Below are 12,873 nucleotides of genomic sequence, written 5' to 3' on the forward strand. Positions count from 1 at the left end.
CGACCTTTTAATGCCTGATACAACCACTAGACTTATATAGCACAAGAGGCGATTAAGCCATGTCACGAATCCCAAAGGAGAAGGCTGGCGGTTCATCCAACAATTCCCCCCCTCAGCATTACCCAAGGAGATTTGAACCTGTGACCAAGCTCTAGTACCACTGGTTACAAGCTAGAGTTGTCGTTGCACCAAAAGATCAACCTTTTAGTGCCCAATACAACCATTAGACTTATAGAACACAAGAGGCGATTAAGCCATGTCACGAATCCTGAAGGGTAAGGCTGGCAGTTAGTCCAACAAGGAATCCTATAGGTGCGCAAGAGATCCTACAGTTCCCAAGCTAAACTCAACTGTCTTAGCTGGAGATTCTAAAAAGTGATCCATTGTTATTCAGGGGTTATAAAGTCTCAAGTCTAAGGGCCATACATTTCAGTGCACATCTCATGCAGAGGGGAAAACTTAGTTTGCTTGAGGGGGTCCTTGTGGATCCACTAATCTTGCCAGAAGTCTATTGAATTACAATTCCCCATGATCTAGTGACAACCCTTTCTTAGGATCTTCCAGGTGTTAACAATGTTATTCTAGACCTTAGAGCCCTAGGATAGAGCCTATGCTCGTATAAATTGGTGGGAAGACAATCCCCCAAAGTATTTGGTCATTATGATGTTACTCCAGCTACCCTGGGAATTAACCAACTTCCAGCCAATTTTGGTTAATAGAGCCTTATTCAATTGTCCAGTTCTTCTTAGATTCAATCCTCCTTGAGCTTTAGGTTTGCAACTTTCTCCTAGCTAACCAAGCTCATTCTTGCCTTTTCTTCAATTTCAAACCATAGGAAATTATGTTGAATTTTTTCAATGATATCTCTAAATCTGCTTGGGAGTTTGAAAATAGATAGGAAATACATCGGGATGCCTTGCAGGGAGGCTAAGAGGAGTTGAAGTTTCCCAGCATTACTCAATATTTTCCCTTTCCAGCCCGCCAGCCTTCTTTGCAGACGTTCCACAAGGCCATTCCAAAAATGGTTTGGGATCTCCTTAACAGTGAGCGATAGACCAAGATAGCTGTCAGGGAGGGTTGCCTCCTAGCACCCAAGGATACCAGTAACCTTTTCTCATAGATTAACACTAGTGTTGAAAAAATAAACTTTACTTTTGTGGTGGCTTATGCAATGGCCAAAGACTAGAGCACACAAAGTCAAGGTGTCTTTCCACTCTCTAGCTTCATGGATGGAGGAGATGCCAAATAGAAAAGTATCATCCACAAACTCTTGTAAGACTTGGGGTAGGCACTAAGAAGCGAGCTTCATACCCTTAATTTTCCCAAAGTTAGATAAAGAGACAAGATTTCTGCTTAAAACTTTTGCTAAAACAATAAAGAGATAAGGGGATAGGAGGTCACCTTGACGTAGACCTTAAGAGGAAGAGAAGAAGTTACTCGAGGCACCATTAACAATCACTGAGAAGGTAACAGAAGTCACAACATTCTTAATAATTCTTAGGACCCTCTCATTAAAGCCAAGTTTGGCGAGAATGTCAAACAAATAGTCATGCCTGACCTTAAGGGCTATACTTGGGTTTCTAGATTTTTCCATCGAGTGTATCACCACGTCAATAGTTATGATCATGTCAAGAATTTGTCTTCCAGGCACAAAGCCATTCTAATGAGGACTAATAAATTTGTCCAAGAGGGGCTTGAGGCGATTCACCATAACTTTAGCAAAGATCTTGTAGATAGTATTACAAAGGCTGATGAATCTGAAGTCTTCCATCCTTTGAGGGTCCTCAAACTTAAGAATAAGAATAATGAAGGTTTGATTGCACATGTTTCCTATTATTGGGTACAGGATTACTTGGAAAATTATCACATATTATGCACCCTAAATGAGAGAATAATTATAAAAGACGTACACTTTCAAGCAAAGAAGAGGTTGTAAACAATGATGTAAATCTCCTTAAAAAACAAAAAACCCTTATGGAAAACAAACAAGTACACGCAATAAAGGACATCACATTATAAAAGATACAAGTCAACCCAAGGATAATGGGTCCTTAGGAAAGATAAGGTATTGAAGAGAGAACCCTTGCCCCAAAGTGCATAGATAAGGAAAGGGACCTATTACACTGCTTACAAAGAAAGATTGAATAGTAAAGCACAATATCATGAAAAATAAAGAGCCCCCAATAAGCTAACTCCCTAAGATCACATGGTGTGGAGCAACATAATAGGCAAGGGAATGGTAGTGCACAACAATTTTAATAGTAAGAAAAAATATAAGATCTCTAGACGAACTAGCAAGCTTAGGTATATCTCCTCTCTTATATTGAAAGAAAGATGATTCACCAGACTCAAGAAGTCTCAATCATTAGGTAAAGATGCTTCACTAAGGGCCCGTTTGGTTGCTGAAATTAGAATGGAATTGGCATTCGAAATTCTTAAAAAAATCTAATCCATTGTTTGGGTCCACACAATCGAAATTGGAATTGGGAAAAAGTGAAATCTGGTATCCCCATTTGACCCCCAAAACAAGGATTCCAAATTCCTTCAAAATACTTGTTATTTGGAATTCTTGTTTTAATTCCCATTTTAAATCCCATTTTTTGAAAATGAGGATTTCAACTAAAGTAAAATTTAATTGGGTTTGACATCCGAATGCCCATTTCGGGGTACCTTTTTTTGCACTAATTTTTGAAATTTAATTTTTTTAAATGGGGGGAAAATTTTCCGCTATTACTTGCTCATATATTTTCCATTGTTGAGTAATTTATTAGGGTTTTTCGACCTAATCCGCCTCGATAGCTACTGCAAAAAAGTTTGGTGAAATAACTTTTTCACATACATTGTTTCTCAGTTAAATGAATCGTATGCAGGACAAAAACAATCTACTCTATTGATTTTTTTCTGGCGTAAAAGTGTTTCCAGGTAAGAATTCATAAAATTTTAATATAAACATTTAGACTTTGCACCTATGAGTTTGAATGTTGTGATGATCAAATTTTTTATTGGATCTCTACAAATATATATTTTTTAATGGGATGTTTCTGACTCTTATTCCATCAATTCTTGTGATTCGGATTCATTCAACAAGACTTAAACAATATACATATTTCATATCAATAATTATGTAAATTATAATCAATGGTATTTTTTTATAGAACAAGAGTCATAAAAGTTTTAGTATCCATTAGTACAATCTCATCCTCGTCTGTTATGATAATATTTAGTTTCAACATGACTTAATCTTTTTATACTTGTTAAAAATGTTAGGACTTCAACAAACCAAATAAGTATTGAATTTTTTTGCATGATGATAATGCTATAGCTAGACGATAATATTTTTCATGTTATTTTGGCTAGTATTCCAATTCCACAATGTGCAACCAAACGGAGGAAATCTATATTCTCACAATGAATCCTTGGTCAACCAAATAGTCCCAAATTGGATTCCCTAATCATAATCTGGATTCCAAATTCTAGAATCCCAAAGCCAGCATTCCAAATGCCAATGCTTAATTTATATTCCAGCAACCAAACAAGCCCTAAGGGAGTAGGACTAGGCAAATGTGATTGAGAAATGCAAGATTCAAGGTGGAATAAGAAGAATGGTTTTCTCCATGCATAGGATAATTGTGGACTGGTGGACCAATCCCAAGCCCAGATTTGAATGGCACAAATTGTAACTCACCTATAGTTTGAATTTGAGGCTAAAAGGGCAGAGGAGTGTGTTTTCCTTAAACTTGGACTAGGGTGAGACAACTGCCTTAGTCCTAGCACTTTCCAAAGAAATCAATTGAAGACTATAACTCTTCTCTATATATCTTCTTGTGTATCTACCACCTACTCCAACGCACTAAAAAGTGGGAAAATATTGTGTAGAAAGTGGTTTCCCTATGTTCAAACCCATTCTTTGAATCAAACATGAAATCAAAATGTACGTACTTGAAAGAAAAGTGTGTCGATATATAGCAGAGACTATATTTGAGAAATAAGATACCTTATAACTCAATGATACAATTTTCCAACGCACTAAAAAGTGGGAAAATATTGTGTAGAAAGTGGTTTCCCTATGTTCAAACCCATTCTTTGAATCAAACATGAAATCAAAATGTACGTACTTGAAAGAAAAGTGTGTCAATATATAGCAGAGACTATATTTGAGAAATAAGATACCTTATAACTTGATGATACATTTTTTTTGAATGTGATGCAAGTGTTGATACAATAACACTTAAAGGAAACTATAAAAGACATCCTTAGATGAAGGTTGTTGAAACTTGCCACAACGAAAATAGTGGTGAATGAAATAACTTGAATGTTGAAAACTTGTCCCTCAAATGCCTAGATGTGAAAGTCTAGTTCAAGGCTCTTAGAAGACATTTGTGACATTGATTGTGTCTTAGATACATATCCAAAATGGAGGAGGCGGGTTGCTTTTAGACCTCTCTTAGCTCTTTTAGGGTGTAAAACTCAAAGAAAACCAACAAGGGTCTAGAATCCCTGCTAAAACTGAATGACCATTGTACGATTCAGATTTATTACAAAACATCAAGGACATAGGTGACCCAAGTCATCTTATCCCCTCCAATCTCCCTTATCTGCCAAAGATGGACCCAAATTCAAACCTAATGTGTTATTTAAAGAGAGGATTAAAACAAAAACTGTGAAAATGGATGTGGGAGGCCATAGATGCTAAAATGGGACCTAGGTTAGAAAGAAATTGCATGGGGATGCAATCTACAATGCTACAACCAATGTCCCCTAACCCTTCCTCACAACACCCTATATATCAATAATCTCCAACTGAAAATATGGAAGGAATATGATACCAACAATATGCATATAATCCATATGCAAGCTATCAATAAAGTGCTCCAATTGGTGGAAAACTTAGCAAGACAAATTGTCAACCCTCAACAACACAATGTGTCATTACCACAAAACTTACATCAAATGTGCAAGGTCAACAAAATGTCCTGACCAAAATTAGCAAATGTGTTTTTGCACCAAGGCCTATAAAAAAATGGATAGGTATGGGCAGCTCAATATACCAAATACCCTAATCCAAATTACAGTAAGGTCAAAAATGCATTGCCAAAACTATCTAGCTATAATGGTCAACCAATAAGACAACCTTAGGGCTTTTAATAGACAACTCTAAAAATGAGGCTAAGGATCATGAGGGATTCACTTAATGTACCTGAATCATACCATGTGTATTCATGGCATACTAAAGAATCCCTTTTTTTTTAATATTGAAATATTGCCCCAAACTCCTTTCTTGTTGCTCCCCTCCAATACCTTCCACACCCATTTCCTTATATAAACCTCCTCCTCCTCCCCTCCCCCCCTCTTTTTTGCATGTTCAAACCCCCTAATATAAATGCACGTGGTATTGCATTGCCCCTTCAGAAAATATGTTGTGCTAAGGATTTAGTAATGAAACTGTTTGTACAAGCATTACCCAATGATGTCATAGCAATGCACAAACTTTTGACAAATGAATCCATTAATTGTTGACAAAAATGTAGGATAATGTTCAAGGAACAATATGGTGATCGTACTGATCCAAGGTTTTTGGTACATGAAATTACCACCACCCAAAAAGGATATAACAAGGCAAATGCAAATTGAAATGCCAAATTAATGAAGTTATTAAGCAAAATTCCTCCACATCTAAGACCGAGTAAATTAAGGAATAAATATTAACTACATGGCCAACAAAAATAATTAGAGATCTCAAATGCAATACCCCATCCAAAGGAAATGCCTATTGACATTTGATAGGATTAATTAAATACACTTACCCCTAATATAGACTAATAGAAAGATGTAAAAATGGCATTTTTCACAATTATTTAAAAAGGAAAATTAAATATAAAATTCTATGCAATGATCAATTAAATTGTTTAAAATTTAAAATGCATAAGTATCCTACCTTGCAAGAATTAATTAAATATATTCAAACATACTGCTCCATATAAGAATCCATCGTTGTGTATTTGACTTCTGGGTAAAGTTCAAAAGCTTCAGTAGCATTGGGCCCAATTTCAAAATTGTAAAGATCCCCTCTAATGAAAATTTGGTAAAGATGACATCTTCTCATCTTCTCCAAATAAGATTCACCTAAAATTAAATAAAAATTTGAGCTAATCAGCTTTTAACTACGAACATTAAAATTGCATAGACATATCAAACATTTGTGACCTCATAAAACTTTTTCTAAGTCTATTAAAAGAAGCACTAAATCAACACCAAAGAGATTAAAAGAAACTTTTTTTGGCGACTTTGATAAATGTTAATTACGTCAACTTCTCAAAGTTAAGAATGCTAATAAAAAAAGCTATTTACGTCACAACTATGATTGAAAAGAAAACACAATACATCTTCTTCTAGATAAATGGTGTGTTAGATAAGTTGGTTTTTCTTATTTCAAAAATTATAAATTATATACTTTCCTTAAAACCAAAGTTTTACCTTCCATATTTAGAAGTTCATCTTCAGACATGTAGATTTTATCTAACTTTAATCCTGATAGCCTCTCCCATATTTCTACAACTTCATTTTGTGAAAGTATGTTCTTTGGTGGCCTTATAAACATAGTGGTGTTGAGGGTCCGAGGATCATCAACTGATTTTACTGTGTATAGTCCAACATCATCTTCATCCATATAAATACCTAAAAGTACAATGTCATAAAAAATATAAGTTTCCTAACTATCTTTATTTAAATAAATCATTCATGCAAAGAGACTAAGTTACCTTTAACATTTCCATCTCCATAGATGAGGACTTTATCTCGAGCAGGCATTTTGGGGGATTTATCTAGTAGTTGCCCTAAGCTTCCAGCAAAGTACCCCGCAAACATATTTGCAGACACATATGTGTAAGGAATGTTTTTGGCTTCAATGGCACGTCGAACCTTTCTCTTATCAATAAAAATACTATTTCCAGGATGCAATGCATGCTCCATAACATCTGGATCCATCCCAAATTCTGAAGGAAGGAATCTCTACTTTTCAAAACAAACATAACAATGCACTACTCATTAGGAATTATACTTGAACCCATTTATATAAACAATAGCGAACTCAAAAATCTTACCCAATTGGTTGTTTGTGGTAATAAACTTTCTAAGATTATTATCAAAGGTTTATCTAACTTGGTCTAAATCGAGATGCTAGATACGCTTGATAACAATCATCTTAGCGGTGAATTACAAGGAAATACATACACTGTCTCTAGGGGAATAAATTAATGTTGTGGGTCAATTCTACAAGCTACCCTTTGCAAAGTTGCAAACAAAAAGAGACAAATTTAGCACCTTTTGCTTCATCAATGGTTGACAAGGTGAAAAAAAACATGGTGAACATTTGTATATGAATGTGTTTCATTGATTGAACTAGGCTCAAGAATAGATGTGCAACTTATTGTTTGTTTCAATGTATTTAAGGATCTTGTGTCTTCTTCCAAAATAATATATTCTTATAAACTCCGTCAATATTTAAGATTAAATTCTGACAAAGAAAATCAATTACTTTGATATGCTATTATATATCTCATTGATAGGACAAATCATTTTATCCAGATTGATTTTTCACAGCAAAAAAAAATAAGTCATATATAATATTTCACCTTTTTTCTATACTACTTATAGTTTAGATGAACAATTAGGGCCCGTTTGGCAATGGGAATAAAAGTGGAATAAGCATATGTAAATTCTTAAAATTTTGAATTTTTCGTTTGGATGCACCAAATTGGAATTGGAATACGAAGTAAAATAGGAATACGTATTTTCCAATTTTGGCCCAAAAATGAAGTTTTGCAATTCCACCCAAATAGGTGTTATTGGAATACGTATTCCTATTCCACTTTTATTTATTTTAGAAAACATAAATTTTGGGGTCCACAAATTCCCCATCAAATATTGGCTGAACCAAACAAAGATCAGGAATAGGTAGCCCCATTTTCTATTCCAGAATAGCTATTCCTATTCCGCTATTCCTATTCCTGCAACCAAACAGAGTTTTATTGATTTAGATGATTTAATTTATCTTCATTTAATGTGACTTTATACTGTAGATTTGATTCTATTGTGTACAAGGATTCTAGTCTATATATATATAAGCAAGCAATTATTTGGTACGTAGATGACTGAACTACACGAGTAGGATTTAAATGTTTGGATCTTAACAAACACAAATAGATTTTATAGGTCTGCATACAAATAAAATCCTCTTACCTTAATATTGCCGGCTTCTTCGATGGCCTCCACTAGTTTGAGCTGATCAAGTATACGGAGGTTCACCACACCTCCTGCAATAGCACTGATGACAACATCGACTTTTTTCACAACATCCACAAGCCTTTGGTGATCATCTAATGAAGCCTGCAAATATCATCAAATTGGAATGAAGATCTTCAGCAAAACAGATAGATCGGATACAAGAAACTTAACAATCAACAGTTCAATGATTAAAGATAAGGTGAGACTACTATTAGGTACCGTCTACGCTAAACTTAGAATTGTCCTCTTTACCTCAAGAAGTTTTGCCCCAAGTTGTTTAAATGATAACAACATCTGCACTTTGTCAATGTTAGAAACCACTTCTGGTCTGAACAAAACATAAGTAGGATGCCCAAGAGATATACTGGCCTTCACAATTCTTCTGCCTATATAGCCAGTGCCCCCCACTATAAGAACTCTGCTCTTCTTATCCATACAATATGACTATGTTCTTCTTCTTCCTTATTGCTTCGCTACAAATACACCTTTAATGAAGCTTCTGGTGTTAAACAGCCAATCAAATCTTATTAGCTCTTTACCTCAACAAAGATCTCAATTATAACATTCATAAATTAAGATCTCAGTTTTGCTAGTGGCAGGAATCAGGATAAATGCATAAGCAATCCAGATAACCTAAGAGCCACTAAACATTTGAACTAAGATGACAATATTAGAGGATGACTTCTTGAAATATAGTAATAATCCTTCCTTTGATCTTATTCTTATTTACCTGACATGACAAGAGTTGTCCATTACGCAACGAAATTAAACATGAAAAAAGTTCTTCAGTCGGCCATTGCATGAATTTTTACAAAGATGTCATCAAGGTAAATGGCGTACATGACTCCAAATTCAGTACATTTGAACACATTATTTCAACTTTCAAGGATGGACTTTACTACCAATATATTGTAAACTGTAATCTAACTCGTACCAAAACAAATGCTATCATATAAAAACCATTTTGTTTATTTTTAAGTGGAACAAATTGATAGACAACCAATTCAGCAAATTCACCCGGAATGGGTAAAACAATCAGTTAAACCAATAAAGAGCATCATCTTTCAGCATCAAACATCATAACGTCTGGCAGTTAACAGCAATCTGGTATTCATGTCAAGTGGAGTTAGCCATATACAGTATCAGGTCAGATCAAAAAAAGTAATTAAAGAAACGGTTCGCAATCTAAAGATAAACGATTCATCTTGTGCCCTCAAAAGCAGTCATTTTCAAAATTTTGTCTGTAAGATTACAAAAACATACCACTATGAAATAATATTGAAACAAGGCTGCAAAGGATTATGTACTTCTTTTCATTTTTTCGCCATTCATTTGAAGTTGCCAGTTACAGATTTTAGCAAGAAATTCAAAGAACGAGTTTGTAACATTATAATTTAGTTTTTTGCTGTGTTTTGGACAAAAGAGCTGTCCACAATGTTCAGTATGTGACGATGACAGTTAGCGCAAGTTAGAGTATATACAACACATGGACATACCATTCAAGAATATTGGTTTAATCAATTCAAAATTGAAACAAGGCTCCGCCAGATTCTGTACTTTTTTCATATTCTTTGCCACTCGAATTTATTAAGTCCTACAAAGATCAAAACATGTGAAGATGAAAATCTTAAGACAAATGCACACAAATACAATTGTTTAAATTTGATAAGCTATCGACAATGTTCTTTATACATAGCATAGGCATACTATTTCAGAATATGTCTTTCGAATGAGTACAGAAGGCTGTATGCAAAACATAGAGATACAATTTCAAAAGTAACTCTTCGGAACAAGTACAAAAAGCTCGTCAACAGTTGCTCTGAGTTGAATCAGATCAAGAAGGAAAATGTTAAGAGTAATTGTCCAGAAGCCACTGCCAGAAGAACTTATAGATCATATTTTATTACCACAAAACTCTATACTTCATGCCTAATATCTTTGACCATTTTTTGTATCCAACCTTATGCAGGTCAAAATTTACAATTCCCCAGCTTCAAGCTTAAAATAATCTGAATAGTGTAAGCAATCAATAGCCTGACAATTTGATTCAGTGGGCCTTGTAGGCAAGACCACCTTTGTCAAGAGACAACTGACTATGAGAATTTGAGAAAAGATATGAACGTAAGATAAATAATAAAATATTAAATCTCACACTTGAATATTTTATTGTTATGATTAAAGAATTTGAACAGCTGATATGTTTATGAGCACCGGTGAAAACTTATTGCTATCTTTAACCACCTCTTCTAACGTTGTTGGCATATGTAAGAGACTATGAACACACATATATCTGATATGTTCTCTAAAATCTTTTTGGTAACATGAAGGCCATGACAATTGTTTAATACTAATGAGATTGTTGGAAAGAATAATAACAAAGATTACTACACTGGAAAATATCAAAAGAGACAATTATTAATATTAAACTCAAAAAAAATAATCTATTTGTATTAATGATAGCTTGTACAAAATATTTAACGGCAAGTATGTTGTCCATACTCCTCTGGAACTGCCATGTCTATTCACCTTTTTAGAACCGCTGTTGTTGGTCTATTATATATTCTGAAGCCACTGCTCTGTTCTTCTCTGTAGTTGCTGCTGGGTTTCAACTCTAATCTGTTCAAATGAATTGCTTCTGAATGTTGTTCTAGCAGTACAGTGAGGAAACATGGTACAATTACCGCCAACCAAGCTTACCAACAATCCTCCTATGCATAAAGAAAGATAACAGAACCCTAGCATATCCTAAACTTATAAGCTATAAACGCCATTTTTGTTTATATGACAGACATATGTTCTTAAGTTAAGAACATAGTACCTAAAGCCTTATTAGCCCTTTATTCTTATTTCAAAAACAGCTTAGAAACAGAAATCAACTTTAAATTGTGACCTAAAAGGCCTGTTTGGTTGCTGGAATAGGAGTGGAATAGGAAGAGAAAATTAGAATATATTCTATATTTGCTGTTTGGTAAGTTGAATCAGAATTGGGAATAGGAAGACATATTCTAATTTTGCCCCTAAAATGAGTATATGTCTATGCCAAAAAATAGTTGGAACTGGAATAGCCATTCCTATTCCCAATCTATTTTTTTATAATTTAAAAAATTAATTAATTCCATTCCCATTCCATTTTTCTATTCTAATTTTCAATTCCTATGCTAGCAACCAAACGAGCCCTATTACAAAACCCACGAAAAAACAAAACCAAAAGAAGAGGAAATCTAAGCTAGATTCCTGAAGTCGATCTTTTAACATAATACCATTGGAAAGACGCGTATAAAACCAATTCAGTACAAATAAATATGATCTTGCATTCAGAAAATCTCGGCTTCATTAGTACACGTAGAATCTCTCATTCTCTTAGCATTTTCAAATAAATACAAGGGGAAAATTAGTACTTTGCGAAAAAAAATAGTGATTTGACATATTCCATACCCTAGCAGTATTCAGTAGTTCCGAAACCTAAAATCGCCTGGGCATGTAATGACTTGTCGTGTTTGTGCCCTTACCATGTTAGGGCATAGAAGAAAATCGATCTGCTCGGTTTCACTTGGGTAGGTTAGAACATAGGAAGTCGAAATCGCGGATCAGGGTAGAGCGTTTTTCTCCGTTAAACAATTGACAGGGCAAATCCCCAAAGTAGCTTGAATGATAACTTATATGCCAAGATACGGAGAACGAAAATATTTCTGGCAAAGTGCAGTAAAATGCAAAATCGATGAATCGGACATAAATCATACCTGGATTAACCTCTGATGCATAGCAAATGCTGTCGATGCAATTCTGACTTCTTCTGCGGTTGCTTAGGAAATCCTCTGCAAAAATATTCTCCTTTTTTGTCCGCACAGATCAGTAGAAACAATATTCGTAAGCTGGGTGAGGGGAAAAGGAAAAGAAGAGATTAAAGGGCACACTGGCTATGGAGCCAATGAGTTGGCCCGTGGCTAAACAGCCACGAAAATGCACTTTCTTTACATTGTTTTTCCTAACTTTTTAAAAAATCAACCAAGTCCTCTCCTTCCTATGAAAGTGCATTTTCGTGGCTGTATAGACGTTGCCAGTTAGTTGCACCCAGCCAGTGCCCGCTCCGTATGCAGGGAGGTGACATTGTACAATCTGCAGTACTATTTGCACTGTTCTACTTTCTTTATTTATAATATAGAATAATTTAAAAAAAAAGAGTTTTGTCAATGGGCTTTGATTTAGTCGTGAAGTTGAATGGCTCACAAAGAGTCCACTAGAGATCAAGTCTTGTCGAGTGCAAAGCTCAAAGACATTATAAGGGACGAGGCGAGATCCTACCTCGGGTGAGATTGGCAGGCGTGGGCCCGTATCGGATACCAAAATCTTGTTTGTGGATGACCTTCATCGAAAAAAAGAAAGAATTTTTTACTATTTCACTTTTCTTTTAAAAAAAAAAAATAATTAATTGCTTTTTTATTTTTATTTTTTATTTCTATAATTTATTAATTATAATAAATATTTTATTTTTATTTGTTTGTGCATAAATCCTTAACTTGAATGTATGGAATCACATTTTATGATTTATGGTCACATTCTACATTCTATGATCTATGATTAGGATGTCAA

General features: G+C 34.6%; 1 protein-coding gene across 1 annotated transcript; it reads right to left on the bottom strand.

Moving 5' to 3' along the window:
• Window positions 1–5,851: 5,851 nt before the first annotated feature.
• LOC149572513 (bifunctional pinoresinol-lariciresinol reductase 3-like) lies at window positions 5,852–12,247 on the bottom strand. The gene is made up of 6 exons (XM_089813637.1): window positions 12,024–12,247; window positions 8,536–8,782; window positions 8,239–8,385; window positions 6,759–7,008; window positions 6,475–6,675; window positions 5,852–6,123 (listed from the first exon to the last, which is right to left on the bottom strand). The coding sequence occupies exons 2-6, from the start codon at window positions 8,716–8,718 to the stop codon at window positions 5,960–5,962; spliced, it is 945 nt and encodes a 314-aa protein (XP_089669763.1). The 5' UTR covers window positions 8,719–8,782; window positions 12,024–12,247; the 3' UTR covers window positions 5,852–5,959.
• Window positions 12,248–12,873: the final 626 nt, after the last annotated feature.

The sequence above is a fragment of the Cupressus sempervirens genome, chromosome 2, assembly GCF_028749045.1.
Source record: "Cupressus sempervirens isolate cs-2001-9-10 chromosome 2, ASM2874904v1, whole genome shotgun sequence".
In the NCBI taxonomy this organism is placed as follows: Eukaryota; Viridiplantae; Streptophyta; class Pinopsida; order Cupressales; family Cupressaceae; genus Cupressus; species Cupressus sempervirens.